Source organism: Pipra filicauda, unplaced genomic scaffold (genome assembly GCF_003945595.2).
Source record: "Pipra filicauda isolate LSUMZ 115617 unplaced genomic scaffold, ASM394559v2 scaffold33_size4404698_pilon, whole genome shotgun sequence".
Lineage (NCBI taxonomy): Eukaryota > Metazoa > Chordata > Aves > Passeriformes > Pipridae > Pipra > Pipra filicauda.
This window is the reverse complement of record NW_024104465.1, coordinates 2,862,447-2,885,937: the sequence shown is the minus strand read 5'-3', so window position 1 is coordinate 2,885,937 and position 23,491 is coordinate 2,862,447. Positions and strand designations below refer to the sequence as shown.

Below are 23,491 nucleotides of genomic sequence, written 5' to 3'. Positions count from 1 at the left end.
AATGTAATTCCTCCCGCTGTGGAATGGCTCTTTGGCAAATGAAGACCCTAATTAGAGATGGAAGGGTTTCTATTTTGTTTTTCTTTAATCCTTACCCCGAGGCCTCTGCAATACAGCCATGTCTCTGCTTGTGTGGAGAGAAGTTTCCAGTTTCCCTTTGTAACAAAAATCCTCCACCTTTTTCATTCTTGTTTTCCCCTTCTTTTTATCTTTTTCCTTTTTTTTTTTTTCTTTTTTAACAGAGTCAACAAACTAACAACAAGGGCCCACCACAGTTTGAGACCTTGAAACTAAACTAATCCAAACCCAAGGATCACTATTTGGAAGAAGAGCCATCTCATCCTGTATTAGCCAGCCATGGAAAGTTGCTAGCTAAACTGGAATACTGGCCCACCGTGCATACTTTTACTACTGAACTTAGTACCCAAGCAGATTCTTGTCATGGAGAGGGAGGATCTCACTGAATCAGCAGTATTCTACTGGATACTAAGGGAATTTTACATGCCTTTGTTCAGTCAGAAAGATATAAATCCCTGACTGGGGGTTACCTGCATTTCTGTAGTCTTGGATGCAGATGCTCATCCCTGACAAAGGGGACAGAACCTCCAGAGCAATGTGCTACAGCACTTTAATATATATAGAAGTGAAAATATATAGAAGTGAAATATATAGAAGTGAAATTTGCTGCTTGACAACTCACCTTGGTATACATGATGTCTGTCTGAACATAGTCATGGTTTGCATGCAGGCACTTAATAACCCTGCAAAGAGCACTGCATTTGCTGGCACTGTCGAGATTTGGATCTATTATTTCATCATCTCAGATGATGATTGTGTTATCTCTAAAATGTTCTTGTTCACAGTAGATACCAACCTACTGATGAGGGCCAGCTACCTGAGGATGAGGCTAAACAAGACAGATGATACTAAGCAGAAGTCACTCTGAATTCCTATCAGTTTCTTACATTTGAAAATAGGTATATACCCCAAATTGGCCTGAATCACTCCTGATTTTTTTCATGTTAACTATGCTTGCTTTCATTTCTTTTTAGCATTTTTTGATGGGCTGTGATCGTATTCATATTGTCTTTTCAAGGATAGCAGAATGCTTTAAATGAGCACAAAACTCTTCAGCCTTCGAGTAATTTTTGGTTAATTTAGGTGTGTCAGTATATCTTGGATAGACTACTGTAAATACTTCAGACCTATTCTATAATCTTTACATAATTTCACACAAGCTGAATCTATTTACTAAAATATTTAAATAAAAGATGCTGTGAGTTGGGAACCACGGCCCAAAACTGTTGTTTTGTTGAAAAGAACTTTCTTCAATAAGGTGAGACTTGTTTCTCGGAAGGATTAAACTTCCCCATTAAATTGACTGAGGTTAGATGGATTCCTTACTTAAAATTTTTGAAAGCTTTACCATCTCCCCCTCTAAATGTGAGACATAATTCTTATAATTCCTTGTTTTCCCTTTTGATGTGACCATTGTATTTTGGAGGTAACTGTGTATAGAACTTCTGTTGCCTGGAAAAAGTGTGAAAGGTTATAAGATGTAGCAGCATTTCTGTTAAACACCAGCAGTTGTCCTGAACGCCGCCACCCACCTCTTGCTGAGTGTGCTGGGTCCTCTGTGAATATGTAATCTAGTTCAAGACCCCAGTTCCCTCCTTTGATCTCTTCCAGTGCTCACCCTTCTCTTTGTGACTGCTGGCCCACAGAATGGTCTGTGATAGCAGAGGGCAGGGCTTTGGGGATGGAGTCCCATGACTCTGAAATGTGTCTCAAAAGATTTGCAATCAGCAGGCTTTGCTGTGTTCAGGATTAAATAAATGTCTTCTTATTATTTTTACTTGGTGTAGACTTAGAACTGATCAGTGTTTCTCCCTAACCCCCAAAAGAAAGAGAATTTTGTTTTCTTCTTCCTCATTTTAACTATCTGAGAGCCTCTTAGTACAGAGCAGTATGAACCACACTGGTATACATATATATTGTTGATGTGATTATGTATTACACAAGGTGATATTTTTCTTAAAACTACAAGTACATCGTTTTTTAACTTCAGGGTTATTTTACCAGAGAGCTACTTTGGGTTCTTTGGGTTTAAATTGTGACTATGTTTTTAAATTTAGAAATACTGCTTCATACTCTCTATACTTCTTAATTAATAAGCAACTGTTGTAATGCCACGTAATGCAGTATCTCTAGGGCATGGGTATAAAACATATCCCAAAGTGCCAGAGAATTTAAGTATTCCAGTCAGGAAGGGGTTTTATATTGGTGTGATACCTGGGGATTTAACTGTTTTGTTGTGATATTCTGCCTTTATTTTCAGACAGAAATCCGAAAGTTCCTTTCTCGTTATCTCAGAAAAGGTTTAAAATGGCATCCTGCTTATGCTTGGCTTAACTTAGTTTCTGCAATTACCAGGGAGTTGTCCATTAACAGGGCTGAAGCATCAATTGGTTAATTTATAACTTCTGCTGTTTGCAAAGTAGAGGATGCCCTTTTCTCCTTCCTCCTCTGCCCTGCAGAATTGCCCTGTGGCTTTACTTGCTAGTCCAGGAGTGGTTCAGGGGGCAAGATATTTTTGCTGATCGACTGAGCCTGATAGCAGTGTAGAGGGGAGAAAGGGAGGGGGTGCCTGTATTGTTCAGATGTTGTTGTTGGTATTCTGTGTAGCTCTGAGAGAAAGAGAGGTTTTTGCAGTTTTAGAATTGTAAGGGAAAGGTGTATTTGACACAATGCTGTGGGATTTATGCAAGGTTCTCAATGACAAGCAGAGTGCAGGGGACTGTTTAACTGAAGTGTCTTGGCCTTTGGCTGATGTGCCAAGCCTTTGCAAGTACAGTTGTGGGCCTGCTCTAGAAATGGCTGCTATGCATTTAATGAGATAACATTATATTTTCTTTTTCCCCAAATATATTTAGCAAATATATATATTTGCTAAAACCCCAAATATATTATGGATAGTCAAATGTCAATAGGAAACACACAGTCTTGCTTACTTTGGGAGATATTTTCTAGATTTGACTAGTAATACCCATTGTAGTTGATGTTTTAGCAGCCAATACTGGTGGTGGCAACATCTGCTTGTCCCGACCTGCAGATTCATCGTGCATTTTATGTAGGAACCAGTGGTCTCTTTCTCATGATTAGAAGTTCCTGGGTTTTGTCCACACTTAACTGAGGACTTCTTTAAACTCAAGAGGCTCTGCAGAAGTTAAACCCTGGTAATGTTGGCTCCTAATGCTTATTTCAGCACCGAAGTTGTTCTCTCACATAAAAAATCCAATGAAGACAAGTCTGCAGAAGTGTCATAGACTAACCATGCAACTACAGCAACCAGAAAAGCCAATATTCTAGAACCTGGTATTGCATTTTCTGTATCATACCTCTGGTAATATTGTCTACATCTTTGTGGTCTCACTTGATCTTGATATGGAGAAAACAGGTGCAAATCAGTTAGTTTGTGAGTGCTAAAAATTATTGGAACAGATTTTGTTACTTTTGAGTCTGCTCAAGAGGAGAGCATGACCACTGCTATATTCATCATTTATTTTGGTGAAATATTGCAGATGGAAACCTCATTCCTTCAGCTGTATTCCCTGGCAGCAATTTCCCTGTTGAAATTCTTGAACTGCTTTTCCAGAACCATAAAGCAAGACACTGCACCTTTTCATTGAAAATCTTGTTCTTTGGAGTCACAGAGTGTGCAAGTTGCAAGCTACTGAGTGTTGCTTATATGTTACCAGTACACTATGTGAGAGGCTGACTCTTATTTCAAAGGACCAAAAGACAGCTATAAGAAAGGTTCCACTTCACACCGCTTGCATAATCCCACTCTTTTGGCAGATTAATGACCACTGACTCCACAATGTGGAGGGACATAGAATATTGGATCTGATGGGATTAAACAGGAAACATGCTTCAAGTTCAAGGTTTTTTTAGTTCATAAAGAAATTGAGGGGGGGAAAAAACCTCAAAAATGGACAGAGTAAATTCAGGCTGGCTCAGTTCTCAGCTAAAGAAGGATGTACAAACTAATTTTATTGACTATTCTGTTCATCAATCTCTGTTCAGAGTTAGAGTAACCATATTTTCTGGCCCCCTGCCCCCAAAACAGTAGATGTATTGAAAAAAGGAAAGAGTAGAGGAAAAAGCCATGGTTATGCCTCTTGGAGCTGTGCTGTTTCCCTCAGTTCTGACTGAAAGTAGTGTTTTGCTTTCAGGATCCATAGGACTATCTTCTGTATACTGTATCCTTTTCGGCTTCCCATTTTGAAAGACCAGCTAATAATGCTGGCACCTGATGGAAGAGTTTGCTAAAAGCAGTTTACTGGCATTTGTACTGTTTACCCCTTAAACCAATGCCTGATCTCCCTTTCCCCATCTTTATGATTTTCTTAACCCAGGGAATAAACTTCCTCATGTACCACATACTGTAATTATAATTAATATTTGTTACCTAGAGTGTGCTAAATTCCAAGAAGATAATTCCTACAGTTGGATGAATGATTCAACAAGTCCAGGAAGACAGATAGGTAGTTTTTAATGTAAGGACATTCATGAGAACACTGTTAGAACAACAGGATATATCTGTGGTTTACACAGGCAGCCCTTACTTTTAAAGCATCTTTTTCTCCCTTTAGTCTGTCAGTATTATCTATGATGTTAACTTATTAAAAAAAAAAGTTTATTTATAAGTAGTAATCTGACTCTACCAATAACCATTTTCAACGAAAGGTATTCTCATAATAGATGTGTAATGCATTGCTATATTGATGTAAATGGCAGAGCTAAAAGTGCTTAATGAACTTTGATCTCCCTGCCTATGGTTCAAGCCTCAGTCCTGCTCTCATCTGTAATTTATTCACTCTCTGCAACCCATCCGATTAGAGTGCCGTGTCCTCATGTGTAAATACTACTGGATATGTGAGGGAATTCTAACTCTGGCAAAGAAGTATTAATAAAGGCTAATGTTGTTGGTATGATTTTTCTTTTAAACGGGGACCTTGTTAAGCAGCTTTTCTTCTTATGATGGTTTCTCCACTATTGTGTACTAACTGGCATATTAATTGGAATTAATACTAAAAAGGAGAGGAGGAGATGCTTGCCATGTTCATATCTGCAAGCGTGCAAGGTCCTTCAAGATGTCAGGAAGTGGCTGAACTTCTTACTGGTTTGATTGTTGCTGTCCTACCTGCTTTGAATGAATGAGAGGAAGCAGTGCACCTGTTTAATAGTTATCTGGTCCCTAGGGTTGAAAGTCTGCCTCATCAAGGAAGTTGTTACTTCCTTATTGTGTTTGCCTGGCACAGGAAGGGAGTGCAGAGCTCTTAAAATCTTTCTGATGTTCTTTGAGGCAACAACTTAAATTTCCTCAAACCTGGAGATATGCAAAGTGCAACTTTCCTTGCACTTCTGTCACATGCGTTTCCTCTTATCCTTTCTAGATTACAAGGCCAAGTAAATTCTGCCAGATTTTAAACTGAGACAGTATTTAATGGGCATTGTAGTGGTAATGGTTATCAACAGTAAGTTCATAACAAGTAGGTCTCTAAAATACACTCTAAAATAACTTTTCATTAGCCTTCTCCATGAGCTGTGACAATCTCTGGGCAAATTAAAATGCCACAGAAACACAGATGAGGCCATTATTATGTATTTTCAATTAGAGTCCTTTTAAAATGTGTAATAAACACATCATATCCTTCTGTTCATGTTTTTCTTTTGAGTATAAAGTAGCCATATATATTCTTCAATAAGGAGCTTTTGATAAAGTCCTAGGCTGGTGATGTTAAAGGAATTGAGACAGGGCAAAATTAAGGGTGAGTTTTGTTTCCCTTTGCTTTAGAGGCACCTACATCCAGCATTCAACTAAGAGAAGATGGCCAAAACTAGGTGTTTGACTGAAGTCTAGCAAATGGTGGATCACTTTTTAATGCTCATTTACAAAGAAAAACTCTACAACTCCCTGACAAGAGGGTGGGCCAAGTGAGGCTTGTGCTCAGCTCCCCTGGGAACAAGGGGCAGGACAAGAAGAAATGGCCTCAAGTTGTGCCAGGAAAGGTTTAGGTGGGATATTAGGGAAAATTTTTTCATGGAAGGGGTGGTCAGGTATTGGAACAGGCTACCCAGGGCAGTGGTGGAGTCACCGTCCCTGGAGGGATTTAAAAGATGTGTAGATGTGGCACTCAGGACATGGTGATGGGCTCGGCAGTGTTGGGTTGATGGTTGGACTTGTTGACCTTAAAGGTCTTGTCCAGCCTAAACAATTGAGCGATTCTCTAAAAAAGATGCCAGGTGACTTTATCCTACAAAGACCTACTTATATCTATCCTCTGTTTTGTGTTTTATTATGTTTGTATTCAGGAATAAAAGTATTTTTGAATTGCCAATACAGGGCTTGCTGAAGATTGTTTAAATTTCAAGGACCAAAGCATGCCCAGTACTCTCTACGTCAGTGTTTTTGCACAACTGAGCCCAGTACCTACATGATGGGCAGTTAGTAGCTGCTGGTCTGCACAGAATGTGTATGACATCTCTGGAGCTCCAATTGGGATGTAGGAGCACTTTTTGGGAAAAATAAAGGTTGCATGAAGTGGCAGCCATGGACAGCAAACAGGGTCCTTCCATTGCTTTGTAGTAACATAAGCTGTAAATTCTGAATGCAAAGACAGACTGCGAGGTTGTCACTATGAACAAAAAGTGATCACTTGAATTATGAAAAGTGCGGTTACCAATTTTTTTTGTTGTTTTCTATTACTCTTTACAAAAAAAGAAAAATACTAATATGTAGTGATAGTAATTTATTTTAAGCTACAGAAGACAATCGCAAAAAGGGATATGCCTGATATCTTTCCTGCTGTCAATTGCATGGGAATTCAATTGTGGAAATGCCTGTTTGCTTGCCACAGGTATTGTAAAGGTAAAGGAGGTAGCAGTGTACTTTTTCTTCCCCCTCATCCCACATGTGTATTTATTTTTCATCCAGGTTTGGTCAGTTTGCTTAGAGGAATGATTTGGGATCTATAAATGCTGGATAGCCCAAAATGAAAAAGCCAAGTGCCTATTACAGACCGGCATTATTTTAAATGGGACTTAACAGTGCTGTGTTATCTTGAGCTGTCCTGATTACCGAGTAGCGGACACGGTATCTTCGAAGACGTTTTGGCTTTAATTAACCTCCAGTATTCTGGAGGGGGGTGAGGAAGGAGGGGGGCAGGGGCAGCCGGACTTTCCAAGGTGCCCCTGCGGCCGCCCCCTCGGGCCGGAGAGAGGGAGGCGAGCGTCAGGCGCGCACCGGTGCCCGCGCACTCGTTCGCTTATGTCCAGCCTGCCCCGGCTGTGGGGCCGAGCTGGAGGCGGGGCGGCCGCTCTCAGATCTGTGGCCAGCGAACCCCGGCCGGGCCGGAGCCGCGGCGGGCGCGCACCACCCCGCGGGCGGGGGCGCCTCGGGACCCGCGTGCCAACGAGGCTCTTTAGGCTGGCACAGGGCCGGGCTCCCCAGTGCCAGCGGCAGAGCCCGGGGCGTTTCCCAGCAGCGAATGCACCGTCTGTTCTTTGGGAACGGCATCTAAACCCCGGCAGGGAAAAAACCCTCCCCGTCTCCCCCTCTTCCCCATGGCCGCCGAGAGCCCCCGCCCGCGCGGGACAGGCGGCACTTCCGGGGCAGGGCGGGTGCCCGCGGGAGGGACCTGCGGCCACCAGGGGGCGCCGTGCGCGGGGTGGGCCCGGGGGCGGGGCCCGGGGCTCAGGGCGCCCCGCAGGGAGGAGCGGGAGCTGTGAGGGGGGAGAGCGGCCGGAGCCTCCCGGGGCTCGGGCTGCGAGTTGCGGAGTGAAACGAGCTCACCCCTTGTTCTCCAGCACGGTTTTTGAGCTCGGCCCGTACTTCTCATCCCTTAACGCCCCATGGCGGACACTTGCTGCGCTGTGTACTTGCTCATTCAGCGCCTTCAGAAATATAAGGAGTTTTTATCGGCGCCAATCTGTAAAATCCCTCTTTAAAAATGATTTCCAGAAATCAAGGGGCCTGACTTGTTGACTGACCATCCTGAAAAAACAGTTAAATGGCCTGAGCAGTTCTACAGGCACTGCGTGTCTGTAAGGGGTGCCTTCTAGGGAAACCTGGATGAGCCCTCACCTCCGGGCCACTGCAACAGAGAATGCGGGGTAAATTCCTTTTAACTCTTCCTCCCCAGCAGCTCTTAGTGATTAACCAGGTGTGCTGACTTCAAAGGGGACAAATACCTGGTGGGCTGAGAAAATACTCCCATTTGGGTGCTGGTTTCTCTTGTGTGCTAATGGGCTTTGTTCATTTCAAATGAAAACAAAATATGAGAATAGAGCAAAGAAAGAGACCTGTAGGTGTTCAAACTAACATTTCTGTACTGGCCAACATTCTTCCTGGAAAATGCTGGGTGATATTTCATGATTTATCGCTTACATATGTTTCTTTTATATCTCAGTGTTAAGTTCAGGTTCTGCTAGTCTCCACAAAGGGCCAGTGCTGCCTGCTTTAGTAGTGATGGTGATAATTGTCATTGCTTGGAGAAATAGTTTCTTGCATTCTGCATCCATAAAGGCAGTAAAAGCTTGAAAAGTTACTGGGAACGTTTGCTCTGTGGAGCCATTGAGCAACATTGAAACAGGACTTAGAGAGGCACAGTGGCAGAAACTGGTTAAAAACCCCTGTCTTAGCCCTGGTGGTTAAAATACTGTTTTCTCTATTCCAGAAGATTTTAATGTGTTCTGATACCTCCTCTGTGCTGTTGGTAACTCCAGTTTTGGGCTGTGTATTTGATGAAAAGCCGTGCACTTACATAGGTCTGATCTTATCAGCGTAAGAAGTGTGTGCAACAGTTCTGACCTCTGATGGTCAGAAAAAGCATATTCTCTGAGGCACTTTTTGCAAGGATTGTGATATGCCAGTTTATCATAACTATGAGAATGACACCGAAAAAATATAAAGAACCTGACCAACCTTTATTTTCTACACTAGTGAGTTTGTCTCCACTCAAGTCACAGGGAAGATTGTTTTTGATGGCACTTCCAAGTTAACATGGAGAAAAAAGAAAGTAATTTAATTTTATAAAATTCTTATGTTTGAAGTCTTTAGAGGGTCTAAATCACATTTGAATTTCTTTAAAAAGTTGTTGAAAGAGGAGTCTGAAAAGGAAGGAGCAGAGAGATTGTAGAAGCTTTAGCGAAGTTTAGGTACATTCTATGCTGATTCAGGAGCTCCTGTGTTTGTAATTATTTTGTCATTTGTTTTAACTACACAGAAACACAAAATGTTGTTTGCTATCTGGACATGAGGAGAGAGAGTCATTTTTGAGGTAAGAAGTCATCTTTTGGGGTGGGACTGAGGATGCTGTCTTTCTTATTGCAGGCAAAACGAGCAGTACAGCGAGGAGCCACAGCGGTCATCTTTGATGTTTCTGAAAACCCAGATGCCATTGATCAGGTATGAAGAAGGGAGCCTAGTTATTTCGCAGCCTCTCTTGGGTTCTTTTAGGGTTACTGAGGCAAGACTTGAGAGTGTATGAGAACCAGAGCACACCTGCCTAGAGACATGCAGCTACTGACCCTGGGTAACATGATGCTGTGGTTTTCCTGCTATTCTTCTGTCAGGCAGAAAGCAACATAGGTGGTGTAAATCTGTTAGAAAGGGAAAAGTTTGGGGAGTTAGATTTTTCTTCTAACTTTTGCTAGAATGCGGAATCCAGGTCTGTGATTAAGGTTTTGAAGGAGGATGGAGGCAAATTTTTTGTGGCCCATTATCTAATCAAGGAGGTTTTCTTTGCCCAGCCCCGTGTACAAAACACAGGATGTTTGGCCCCATCCAGCCTGTGATCGTATTGTTGAATAGCTGCTATTTTTGAGATTGCAAATGACTTTCAAACCTGCTTCTAAACAAGTTTCTTTCAAAACTTATAATCATTTTCTTCTCGTTCACAGCTGATGATTTCTGCCTATGTATTTTGTGGACAAGCAGGGTTTTTCTTCTTTTTCTGAGTCTTGGTATAACTTCCATCTTTTCATTTGAAGTGGGTGAGGTAATAGCTCTGTGAAATGTTTCAAGATCCAGCCAGTGCTGAGTTATTTGAGTGAAGAAACGTAAGCACAAAAATAGTCTGCATTTGGTTTAGTTTTGTTTTGTCTTGAAACAAAACCGCTGCTTCTGCTACAGCAGAAACAAGTGAAGCTGAAGGTTTTTAAATGCAGCCTGAATTTCATGGGGGAAAAAGAGACCATCAGTGTTTACATTAAAAAAACTGTTCTGTCTTTAATTCTGAAATGAGCATCTGTTGGACAGAAGAATGCAGAAGACTCTGTTCAAGGAATGCTTTGAGAACTGTGCTCTGCATGTGCATCAAGACTGCAGCCTTGATCTTGAAAACATTCTTAGGGATATTTTTCCCCCTTTTCTACACAGAAAAATATCTTCATAAAGATGTGGTCTGTCTCTTTCAATTGTTTTCCTCCAAATTACAGCTTCTGGACACTTTCAGCCACACTGCTCTGAACTTGAGTTTTGAGTTGTGAATCTCTTGCTCTTTCCCTCTACCAACAACTGTCCTTCCTTGATTCTCAATAATAACCTGGGTGCAACTGGTCCCAATAGCTGGGTCTAGTAGTCTATTGGATGTTTGAATATTTTGGGTACCAATAAAATGGAAGGAGGTTAGTGGCTTAGAGCAGTAGCTGACAAAGTAGGCTCTGTTAGACAGCAGAGCAGTAGCCTGTGCAAACACTCACAAACAGGAGAGGAACGTCTAGACTTAACTTTCATACTCTAAGAGTTACTTGGGTGACTGTTCTCATGCTGCTCTGGACACTTTTTTTTCATGAATTTTGATTCTCATCCAAAGTCTTCAGAACCCTTGACATCAGGGGTACTAATTAATTTGTCTTTAAAATAAGTACCATTTTGGCACTCACAATTTAGTTGTGGAAAACAAGGATAGATGGATCACAGTGGAGGAAAAACCAACAAGAGTTAATCAGGAGTATCTTTGGTTCAAATGGAAGTATGCTAAGACACTTAGGGGAGCTTTTTAGGAAGTTTTCCCAGGTATGCTTGTTACCAAGCACTACAACAAATGAGGGAGAGTGCTTTGAAAGGGAGGAGTGGAGTATTATGAAAGACAGTCCTTCCTGCCAGTCCAAGAACAGAAATAGGAGGCCGTCCTGACCAGAAGAATTGTTCTCATATAATTTAGTAGCAGAATTACTACCAAATGAAAGGACTTTGCCTACAGATTTTGTGGGGTTTATTCCCATTGATCCGAGTATCTTCTGCTGTAGATTAAGAATTAAACATTTATTTTGAGAAATAGTCTGTGAAGTCTGATTTATTTCTTAGTTTTACTTTTGAATATTTGAAGAGGAGTAACAGCATCCAGAGCATCATGTTTAGCAAGAGTCTAGCAGTGTGCAAAAATGACTGAGGAATCAGATGACTTCTTTCTTAGACAAGAAATCTTGAGAGAGAATATGTGTCTAGGAATGTAAGGACAGTGACTGGATTTGGCCTTAGGCCAGCAAGCCTTGTAAACACATGGGATTCCTGGATACTAAAAAGTCTCCATGAAATCTGTCACAATCATCTGGTCAGCTTAAGGAGAGTTGTCATCCTGTAATCAGGATGATGGACCAGTCATTTGATAATTTCTACACGGTTTAGCCAGAAGTAAGAGGTAGATAACAGCAATGGAGACGTGTTATCTCATCCATAAGCTGCTCGTGATCTGTTTGCTCACATTCCTGTCATCTCATTCCTTTCCCCTGTACCATTTCTGTCTGCTTGACAGTGCATTGCTAGTTTTGTATCAACCAGCCTCTCTACGAGGATTTTTCTTGAGAATCACAATAAGCTGTATGAATTTATCACGTTGGTGCCATTTTGCAACAGAACTAATTCTTTTGTCTAGTTATTACCCTCTCTGGTGTATAATTTAGCAGGTTGTTGTTCTGGAATTGTTGGCCAGAGAAGTTATGCGTTCTCCACACACGAAGGGTTCCAGCATCTGACTGGATACAGCCCTGAGCAGCCTGGTTTGATGTCATAGTTGACCCTGCCTTCACCAGGAGGTTGGGTTCATGACGTACCTTCCCCCTTTTCTGATTCTGTGATTTGGCCTTTCTAACAGGACTTAGCTGGGCCTGGAGAGAAGTTTCAGGGTGAATTAAGTGGTCTGCTCATATGCTTTAGTCTTTGAGGTCGCCCAGCTGGCAGTCAGTATTGAATTGAATGAGTTTGTTGAGTTAAACAGCAGAAATTATTGACTTAAATTAATGGGCTAGGTACAAAGAGCCTGAAAGACAGCACTCTGATACTGAACTTGTTCAAAAAGCTGAAGAAATTTGTATGTGAATAATGTAACTACAAAGTTGAAATAAAAAGATTGATAAAATGTAGCAAGGACAATTTACTTGGAATGTGTGGATTTTTATACTTCTTCCTTGTGAGGTGTAACTGATTACAGTAAGGATATATGCAGTGGTACATAATGCAATTAAATTAAAGCTGCTGTTCAGAAGAGCATTTGCTTATCCTTAATCTTAGTTTTGGTCAGTAAAAAAAAAAAAGGCATCATAAATCAAAAGTTTATTAATTCAGGTTTAACTCTGTGGAACACTTAACCCAAAGTCTATGCTAGAAGAGAACGACTGATGCTTGAATCAATTCCACATCCATATTCCTTCATTCTTCTCTCCATTGCCCAGAAGAAAGGTGGTTTTCCTGAAACATGCCTTTTGAGCAGATTTTTTTGTTTTGTTTTGTTCTAGCTCAACCAGGGCTCAGAGGACCCTCTGAAGAGACCGGTGGTGTATGTGAAGGGTGCTGATGCTGTCAAGCTGATGAACATCGTTAACAAGCAGAAAGTGGCACGAGCCAGGATTCAGCATCGCCCCCCACGGGTGAGACTTTCAGAGCCTTTCTCTGGGTATTGCAGTGCTGTTGTTGCTGCAGGCAGTGCTTGCTCACTGCACAGAGGGTGAGCATGTTTTGATGCTCCCCATGTGCATTACTATATTACTATTCTGTTGACCTACATAAACCGAGCAACTGCACTGTGGACAAGCAGCTACACTTGATGTAAGTATAGAATCCAGTGTGGCTTCTGCTCTGTCTCATAAGGATTCTTTTGAGTATATAAATGGTTAAAAAATTTACATAATATAAGTTTTCTTTTTCTTGATGAAGTAACTTTATTATTGCGCACTCCTGGTGGCTCAGTTTTGTAAGGTGGTCTGCCCTGTGTTAGCTAACAATTCTGTGTGGTATTTTAAACATGGAATTATTATTTGGTATCTGATATTTGTAAGTGTAATATAAAACAGTTTTTCTAGAGGTTTTTTTTCCTAACACTCTCTACATGTAGTTTACAGAAGAACAAAGCTAGAGGTCATCCATGTCCCAGTTACCACTTTGGTTGTGTGGGTTTTTTATGGAATCCTTCTGTTAAGGAATGTGTTTGAGAAGTGGGCCGGTTGCTGAAAATTCGAATGTTGATTTTCAGTCACTTAACGTGCACAGGCAACCCAGTAAATCATAAAAATTTGTGTTGGTATGATTCACTCAGTGAAAAAAACTGGGTTTTGCTGTTCAGAGACTGTAAATCTGTAAATCTCATGATTGGCATTCTGTGCATTCCATTCCCTTGTGGTGGCACATGAAACCCAGGTTTTGTCTCATAGAATCCCAGCTGATGAACAGAACAGTGTGTACTTTGACAATGACCACTAAGAAGTTAAAAGAAGAGAGAGAAACAATAGATTTGAATATGATCTAAAGGAAGGAAAAATAATATTTTTGTTTTAATTTTTAAGCAACCCACTGAGTACTTTGATATGGGAATTTTCCTGGCCTTCTTTGTGGTTGTGTCTCTTGTTTGCCTCATTCTCCTTGTCAAGATCAAACTGAAACAGCGACGCAGTCAGGTAAGAGCAGTGATGGGATATTCACTGAATGCTGAAAGTTAACTTCTCTTACTTTGTCCTAGAACTTCCTTGCAACTTTTGGAAATGCCAGGCACTGACCTGCAATAGCCATCTTTGTAGAAGGGGTTTTAACCATGCATGTAGGCCTTTGGAAGAACTTGGGAATGTCTTTAAAGGCGATTTACATTGATCCATGATGTTCATTCAGTTAAATCCTGAAATCAGAATAGTACAGAAGAAGTCCATTTAGCTGTTGGAAAAGAAGAACATTTCTGGTTATTCAAAGATTATCAGTAGCACTGGTGTACTTCTAAAGTTCCAACTCTTGTTGCTGTATTTTGGAGAGGATATCAGGACTGAAAGTAAATTGCAACTCTCTTGAATAGGATCTATTGATTCTTGATGGGAGAGGTTTTCAAGGTAAAAAGTTTGGTTAGGAGAAATTCCAGGTGATGTACTTGGAGTTTGTCCTGTCAAATATGAAAGGGAAAGCAAATAGAAGTTAATGGACTTTGAAGTCTCTAGTTGTAAACTGTCTAGTAGATACACATGTAAAAGGAATGCAGAGCATTCTGGATTCTCAGGACTCTTCTTTGGGCATGTTGAGTAGGAATCCAAAGATGTTATGGACCATCACCAGTGTTAAAAAACAGTGTTAAAAAGGGGCATGATAAATTCTACAGTAAAATGAAAACAACACACTGCCTTCCTAAACTTGTACTATTGATTAAATTTGGGGGGAGGAGGAAATGATACAGCTAACATTTCATTTTAATCCCTTTCTCAAGTATTGCTCCTGGTAATATGACAGTAACAGCATACTGGGGCATTGCAGTCAATATTGACAATTCAAAACAAGTTCCTGGCCGAGTGTTGTATGTTGGCTGGAATAGTTGCTGCTATCAATTGAGCAGTTCCAGTGTATCCCATTTCTCAGCTCCTTCACACTGTTTTAATTCTAAGTAGCTGATCATTCTCACTATTGCATGTGGCATACATTCTTTTCATGAAGTTTCTGATATAAATTCTAATTAACCTTCCCTGTGTTTGATTTATGAAATTATACATCATTGAGTCTGACATGATTTGTAGGATACATTATGGTGGTGTTTCTCTGCTTCTACACTCTAGTCCCATACACAGCAGCATTGCCTTTTTTTTTTCTTTCTTCTGATGTAGAATTCCATGAACAGGCTTGCAGTGCAAGCACTGGAGAAAATGGAGACCAGGAAGTTTAAGTCCAAAAGTAAGGGACACCGGGAAAGTAACTGTGGAGCACTGGACACACTCAGTAGCAGCTCCACCTCTGACTGTGCCATCTGCTTGGAGAAGTACATTGATGGGGAGGTAAAGGATAAATGGTTTCTTCAACATGGGCTGAGGATGTAGCTGGTTTTAGCACTGTGGTACATGGCTGGCTGTTGGGTACGTTGTGTACTGAAGTGGTGCCACTTGCCAGTCTGATCACATTGAGCAGCCAAGTCAGCCTCAGCTGCATTCTGCAGCTCCAAAGTACCCATGTTACAAAGTGAGAGGTGAGGGATCTCATTCTGCAAGTCACTACCTCCATCAGGTTGCATTTCTGAAGAACAAATCATAAAGAAGTCAGACTCAGGAAATCCTGTGAAAAGATAATAGCTGAAGGGTAAGAGTGCTGGGCAAGGGGAAAAGTATCATATACACTGTGTTGGTTTTGCTTTTCCTTGAGTGTTTTCCATTGCTAATAGCAAGGTACATCATTACTCTTGATTTATTTTTTTTAAAGTTCATTTAATATATTAAGGAAAATTTAAACAATGGGCTCCTTCAAGGTGTTGGGTCATACAGACACACAGCAAAAGGTGTTCTAAAGAAATGTACTTTATCTGCATGGAGTTCTGGTGTGCCTGCAGACTATTCTTTTAGCGACAGCTGATCACTTGATGTTATGCTCTTGGCTCTGTTGATGGCATTTTTTCCCTCTTACCGCTTTGAGAGTAGGAATTGATCTGTTCTGCAGCTAGGTTGAAAAAACTAGAAACAAGCTGTGAAAAATTCACTTGTTAGGAAGAAGTACTTTCTCATGGTCCTTCATCTGTTCCTGTAGGAACTGCGTGTCATTCCTTGCACTCACCGGTTTCACAAGAAGTGTGTGGATCCTTGGCTGCTGCAGCATCACACCTGCCCTCACTGCCGCCATAACATTATCGGTAAGTGCTGCGGTGGGGCTGCTCTTGTGTCCTTCATTTCAGACATAGCAGCTCACCAGATGAAACAGAAATCGTGCCTGCTTGTTAATCTCCGTGGAGCTGTCAGCCTTTATTGTAATGCAGCTCTAGAAATACAGTTAGTCCTAAACCCTTTGGGAGGGGCTGCAGGCCATGCAGAGCAGCCCCAGCCCTGGCCTTCCGTGGGCTGGGGGCGATGCCCAGCCGAGGGCAGCGTTGCACAGCCCCTGAGCTCAGGGTCATGTGGAGCAGACGAATATATTTTCCCTTGGGAATTGTAAAGAAGACAAATGTATGGGGTTTTATTTTTCTGTAGCTTGGAATGTGGTTTCCCTTACTTACCCTCTCCCCCTTTCATTTCCTCTGTCTTAAGAAAGTTTTCTGTTAATACACATTTATATAAAATAATGTGTAAAGTGAAAACATGAGTGATGACTTCTAGCCTCTCTCAGCCTCTGCCAGTTCAGGAATACTGTGTAAGTAGGTTTTGTGTATATGAGAACAGTATCTGAAATAAGTTCACTCGTTTTCCTTTTTAAGCAAATACATTTGAGTGTTTCAAAGGCTTCCAGGCAGATGCTCTTGACTTACTTTTTTTATTTTGTTCTTTTTCCTTCTGTGTAAAAAATTGGTGCGTAACGTAACAACACTCAGAACAAAATATCCCGCTTTCTTGCATGAAGCATATTCCTTTTTATTCCCTGCTAGTTCTACTTCTCCATTCTTATTTCTCTCATTCAGAACAGAAAAAAGGAAATGCAGGTCCAATCTGCCTAGAATCCGTCAACCCAGCACGCAGCCGGCAGCAGAGGGTGATTCTGCCTGTCCATTACCCAGGCCGAGTGCACAGAGCAAACCAGATAACAGCGTATCCCACTCGGACGAGCATGGACCCTCACGGAAACCCCATCACAGTACTCACAGTCGAGCGACACGGTGAACAGAGCCTCTACCAAGCCCCGTCCCCAGCCTACATTCAAAGTTACCAGCCTATTCATTTGGATCATGCTTTAAACACACATCACTGTAGCCTGGAACATAGGGCTTACTCTCCAGCTCACAACTTCCGAAGACCCAAGTTTGGTGGACGCAACTTTTCCAAAGCGGCGTGCTTTTCCCGATATGAGACCATGTATCAGCACTACTACTTCCAAGGCCTTAGTTACCCTGAGCAAGATGGACAGCTTCCAGCTGGCATTTCCTCAAAGGGTCCTTCCCGTGCCTTTCAGCCTGGTAGCAGCATGCTTTTCCCTCCCGTGGTACATGTGATGCCCTCATCTCGCTTGGAGAGTGGCAGTACCTCCAGCTTTAGCTGCTATCATGGTCATCGCTCAGTGTGCAGTGGATATTTGGCTGACTGCCCTGGGAGCGACAGCAGCAGCAGCAGTTCTGGTCAGTGCCACTGCTCCTCTAGTGATTCCATGGTTGACTGCACTGAGGTCAGCAACCAGGGGGTTTATGGGAGCTGCTCCACCTTCCGCAGCTCTTTGAGCAGTGACTATGACCCATATGTTTACCGCAGTAAGAGCCCTTGCCGAGTGGGTGAGGTCGGTGGTGCAAACAGGGGTGCAATTGTTCTCTTGGAGGGCCCCCACCAGGACGAGCTTCCAGCTCATGGTCACAGTATGGTGGGTGCTGACTGCCGGCTTGTGCCAGCTTCTTCCTCAGGGGACCAACTGTCTAATTGCAGCATGGATATGAACTATAGCAGTAATTCCTCACTAGAGCACAGGGATCCAAATGGCACTACCTCAGAGGGAGGACCTGAGGCCACTCCTGGTGCTGCCTTGGATGTTAAAAGGAACTGGAAGAATCCAGAGATAGCAGGGTCGATTTCGGAGCAAGCATGCACGTGCTGCTTTGAATTCCAGCACTCTGCCCTGGAGCCTAGCAGTGGGACAGCTGACTGTAGTGCACTCTTCCTTAGCTCTCCGCTGTGGGGGACATGTGGCCAAGGAATTGAACCACAGTCAGGGAACACCCCAGGCTTGTACAGTATTAACTCAGACCACTTACATAGGACAGATGGGGTAAAATATGAGGGGTTGCCCTGCTGCTTCTATGAAGAGAAGCAGGTAGCCTGTAGTAGCAACAGTGGCAGTGGAGGTGGTGGCTGCTATACAGAAGACTATGCAGTGAATGTGCAGTACACGCTTCCTGAGGACACCTTGCCAAACTGCTGTAAGGGTGTATGTGATCTGGGTCAACGCATTCCCATAATTCCTGAAGACAGAGACTGTGAGCTGATTCTACCGACAGAGCACCAAGGGACCCACACAGGAAGCTGTAGTTCCTGGGATGGAACACCTGAGCTGGATACTTACCTGCACTGTCAAGGTACTGGAGAGGTACAGGTCGAGAGGGAGGTGTGCTATGAGGCAACGTCATTCCTGCGGCAAAACTACTCTCAGGAGGAGGAAGCCGGAATGCTCTTTCCCAGTCCCACTCTGAACTCCCAGAAGCTGATGACAACCACAAAGGTCACAGGTAATATGTGTGCTTTTTTTGATTACTTGCTACCTTTCTGTCTTAGTGTATGAAATGCTGTCAGCTACTTAGGTACCTGCAACCATAAAGGTGACTCCATCCTTTGCATAAGAGCAGGTTATCGACTAACCCTTTTCCCCAAAGTGTTATTCTCTTGTTGCCTGTACTCATTTGGTCATAGCTAGAGGAATAGAAGAGTAGTTTACTATCTAACCCTTTAAAAGCTTTCATACTCATCCTTTGTGGGGAGGAGAAAAAGCGACTGCCAGTACCAGGCCCCCCTTAGAGTTCCCACAGCCAGGGACACTGTGCCAGTCATAGCAGCTGTGGTGAGTTGCTTAGGTAGGCAAGGCCACAGTGCTGAGAGAGGACAGACAAGCTGAAGGTTTAAAAAAAAGGAAGTGAAAATCTTGGAATTGCTGTAGAAGAATATGTGGGAAAGTCTCTGCTGTGGACATAAAACAAGGGGAAAAAATAATCACTCACAGAAGGAAGGGGATATTCCTTACCTGCTTTGCCAGGGCTGTTTTAAGGGTTTTCCTAGAATCACAGGGTACCCTAGGCTGGAAGGGACCTCAGGCCATCATCTAGTCTGACCTGCTCAAAGCAGAACCAGCTCTGAAATCAGATCAAGTTACTCAGTTTGTTAGATTAGACCTAGTTTATCTAGTCAGGTTTTGACAACCCCCAGGAACACAGAGTGCACTCCCTTTCTGGGCTCTTGTTCCTCTGCTTGACTGCCAGCATGGTGAAAAGATTTTCCTTATATCCAGTCTGAACATCTCATGCTTGAACTTAAGCTCCTTACCTCTTGTCCAGAATACATGTCTGTGAAGACTGTGGTTCCATTGTTGTGACAACCTCCATGCAGGTATTGCAGAGCTTCTAGGGGTGCCCCTGAAACCTCCTTTTCTGCAGGCTGAACAGCCCAAATCCCTCAGCCTCTTCACACAGGGAGAGCCCTCTGAGCATCTTGGCTCTCTGCTGAACTCACTCCAGTCAGTCAGTCTCTTGTTCTGGGGGTCCCAAAACTGTATGTAATATTCTAGATGCAATGTTCCTTAGTTTTCTTTATCCTTCAGGTGCTGGATCTCATCCCTTGGAGAGAAGCCAAATCAGTGACTAGACCTGTCCAGATGATCCCAGATGGAGAAGCGGAGCTTATCAGAAACTCCAAATTCTCGTGGACTTAATTTTTTTTTAAGCTTTGACAAACACACAAAAGTGGTAATGTGGAGAAGTCCCTCCCCTACTTCCTCTGTGTTCACATCAGCTTGATTGTCTCCTTTGTCCCTCCTGCCTGAAGCCTTCAGGCCTCGATTTGTGTGCAAAGCCCGTGTGGGACGTGGTGTGGAGCATTTCTGAGCTCTAGTGCCATTTCTATATTAATGACAAAGTGTTATTTATATTTTCTTTTTAGAAGTGACCTCTTGCTGAGAGGTAACACAGTGTGTTAAATAAGCCAGGCTATGTGTAGATGCTGTTATCTCCTACTTAAAGGAGTCCAGCCTTTGATAAGCTCAGGGCTACACCTGCCTTAGAAACCAGATAGCACCTTGAAATATAGTAGTCCAGAGGGATACAGCTGCTGAATGGATGTTCAGATACTGACTAATCCCAGTAGCAAATCCTAGCAGCCAGCAAGTTATGTGAGCGATTTTGAGGGAGTTGAAGCATTGGACTGTCTCCTTTCTCCTCTCCCCTCCTCCCCCTTTCATGCTGCTCTGATGGTTTGGCTAAGAAGGGTCTCCTGCCATGATGATTAGTTTCAACAGAGTGGGGGTAGGGAACTGGTAGCTCAGAATGTTCTCATCCTCACTTCCTGTATTTAAACCATGGACCTCATTGTATCTTCTGACTGGTGAAGAATTACTGGGGACCTCTCCCTCAAGCAGATGCTAGAACAAAGGGCTTAAGAAAGGGTATTACCTTTGTAGGTAATGAACCTTTCCTTCCATAGGAAGTTTTTCAGGCACTTGTAGCTTCTGTTATGGCTGTGAGGAATGCTGGCAAGTGCAGTGAAAACAGAGCTTGCAGTGTGCTTGCAGCTTTGCTGGCTCACTTTGGAAACAGGTCAGAGGGTTTCTTGTTTCCTTTACAGGCTGCAAGCATGCCTAAGGGAAGCAGTGCTTGTCACTGTGCATATGGGAAAGTGAGGAACTTGGTTTAATCATTGTTTTCTTCTTTGCTGTGGTTGATGTAGCTTCCATAGACCGATCTGCTGGAAAGGTTTCTTGGGCCCAGCCAGCTGTGCTTCATTTTTGTCTTCTGTACAGAATGCTCTCTGTACCCCATTAGCCTGGGCACATACTTTTGTTCTTGTTCTTGTACTAGTGGGGACGTTTGTTATCGTGAGATAATTTATGTCGTCACTTCTGATAGCAATTGTTTCCTGTGGAAACAGCAGCTTCTGAGTAAGAGGCTACCATAGCATGGGTTAAATTGCCTGTCATGCTGCATGTGCCTGAGGACACAGTGTCATCCTGTGGTGTATTCACAGTAGGAAATCTTCTAAAGGGAAACTAAATATTTAATGCCCACAGTGCCAGTCTTCTGAAAAGATTTGTCCTATGTTCAGTACACTTTGGAGGTACTTAAAAGACATGAAATAGAGATGTACCTTCATGTTACATATTCTGCCAAAGCAATGTCCCTGACAGCACTGGGCTAGTTGTGAGACCCAGCAAAGTTAACTTGTATTCTCTATAGTCCCAAATGAAATCTTTTAAAAGAAGCAAACATCTGAGAAATAATACAATCGTCTGTTTACTTTTGCTTTCTGTACCCAATAAGTTAGGAAAAAAGTTATATTTAAAGGAATTCACGTTACATCTTTTTAATCAACAAGCACCAAAATCCAGCTGTTCAGAGAATTAATACAAGGCAATATCTGGGTATAAGATTAAAAGAAAAATTTCAATAAACACATTTTCTGTGTATAAAGCTTATTAAAAACTTATTCATTCTCTGAATGATGGAAGTAAGTGGTATGTGTTGGGAGAATAAACTCTAAAGGTTTGTGGTTTTTTTGCTCTTTTTTGTTTTTAAGTCTTACCCTCTCCTTGCTCCACTAAAAAAGAAATGCATTGTGTAGAAGCTATGGTTTACTAGCTTGGTTATTCTGCTTGGTGTTTTGTGAGGCACTGTAGAAGGCCACCTAAGATGCGTTGTACTGTGTAACTACATGGCACGTTGAGGTAAAATGTGGTTCTAAAAAAGATTTGAATATTCTGGTTGATGGTGTTCCTGGGTGTACTGGTCTCACTCACATGCTGTGGAAATCTCTACCAGTACAACAGTCTCTGCAGGCCTTACCACAGACACCCTTCACCTGGTTTCTATGTTGGGTTTTACATTCAACATGTACTTACATCCCTGCTACCTGTATGTCCATGCAGACTTACAGGCTACCTGGCCATGATAGATGGTTTTTATAACAAAATGCCTTTCTACTACTTACATGAACAGTTGTCATTGTGTTTGGCTCATGAGGCACTATTTAAAATGTTTTTAATTAAAATTATAGCACTTAAAATTGTTTTGTATAAAATTTGCTGTAAAGATTTGTAATATGGTCAAAGGGCTCTTTCTCCTTCATTACCATTTTTAAAAATGTTTTAAAAGCTAGAAAGCATCTTGTATATATTCTGTATATGTATAGCAGCACATTTCATTTATGGAAATATGTTCTCAGAATATTTATTTACTAATATATTTATCTTAAGCCATGTCTTATGTTGAGAGTGTGTGACATTATTGTAATAATCATTGAAAATCACTAACACGAGGCCCTGTAAATACATGATAATTGCACACAAAGATTTTACAGTACCTGCCGACCAAAAATGATTTAAGAGAAGTTGTAGTTACCTGCAGTTTTGTAAGAAAGTGTACAAATGTCTGTATTAAAAGAAAAAAAAAGGCAAAACCACACAAAAATACAGTTTTATTGCATATACATGTGGTAGTTGTTCTTCTTGTTTTGGGGGTAAGGACACAGATAGTTGTTCTCCTCAAAGTACAGTCCTAGATATGCTGAGATGAACTCTAATAGACAACATTTTTTCTTTTTTTTTTTTTTTTAAATAATAGATAGGTGGATATGTAAATACATACACACACATAGACATCATAAGTGGTTGTGGTCTCCTTTGGAGGCAACCCATAATGTTCTTAGGATCGTTCAGTTTTCACTGAATGCCACAGTCGAATTTACCAGGTGTTGTGCACAGTGTCAGTCCAGCACTGGACAGTTGTAACTGCCCCCAGGTGTGAGTGGACAGGGTGGGTGATCCTGAGGGTGCCTCAGTGTCCCTGCTCACACCTGGCTGTGGCTGCTGTTGAGGTGGGGGAAGCTCCATTCCCTGGGGGGGGGAACAAAGGTTACAGAGGGAGGCAGGCACAGAAGGAAAAGCAAAGGCTTAGGAAAGCCTTTATGTTTGGAACCTGCCGGTTCCTTGTGGCAGGGCAACTTAATTCCGGTATAATTTGAGGTAAAAATAATTTACTGTCCTGAAATAAAATGGTTTTGAGACCTGAACCAGCATGATGGAGGTGGATGCAACTGGATGAATCATAGCTTGAATAGTCAAGCTAGATCCAAATCCTTGCCTTGGATCATGAAATCACTGGTCCCACTGAAGTGATAATCAGTGCTGTGCTACTTGTTTTGTCAGCAGAGAGCACAGTTTGACCAAAGATGTCTATGCAGATGCTGAAAGAGGGGGGCCTGGGGATATGTGGCAGTCTGTGTGTGTGTGTGTATACATTTATGTGATACATGTTTGTATGTTATTGTGTAAACAGTTTGCCTTCATGCATATTTCCCATACAGAGATACA

At 42.2% G+C, this 23,491-nt stretch overlaps 2 protein-coding genes across 4 annotated transcripts in view; one reads left to right on the top strand and one right to left on the bottom strand.

Moving 5' to 3' along the window:
- ZNRF3 (zinc and ring finger 3) overlaps positions 1 to 22,608 on the top strand; it is a 75,919-nt gene extending 53,311 nt beyond the window's left edge. For 2 of the 3 annotated variants that reach the window (XM_027714336.2, XM_039384174.1), the window contains exons 3-9: positions 9,398 to 9,472; positions 12,802 to 12,933; positions 13,846 to 13,956; positions 15,136 to 15,303; positions 16,043 to 16,145; positions 16,905 to 18,650; positions 19,733 to 22,608. In XM_027714336.2, coding sequence (XP_027570137.1) covers positions 9,398 to 9,472; positions 12,802 to 12,933; positions 13,846 to 13,956; positions 15,136 to 15,303; positions 16,043 to 16,145; positions 16,905 to 18,650; positions 19,733 to 19,776 — 2,379 coding nt within the window. In that variant the 3' untranslated portion in view covers positions 19,777 to 22,608. The remainder of the gene's footprint in view (positions 1 to 9,397; positions 9,473 to 12,801; positions 12,934 to 13,845; positions 13,957 to 15,135; positions 15,304 to 16,042; positions 16,146 to 16,904; positions 18,651 to 19,732) is intronic. The other variant, XM_027714337.2, reaches the window with a different exon arrangement.
- Positions 22,600 to 23,491, bottom strand: part of KREMEN1 (kringle containing transmembrane protein 1) — a 34,348-nt gene continuing 33,456 nt past the window's right edge. Inside the window, exon 10 of the mRNA XM_039384186.1 lies at positions 22,600 to 23,014. The gene's annotated coding sequence lies outside the window, so the exon portion shown is untranslated. The remainder of the gene's footprint in view (positions 23,015 to 23,491) is intronic.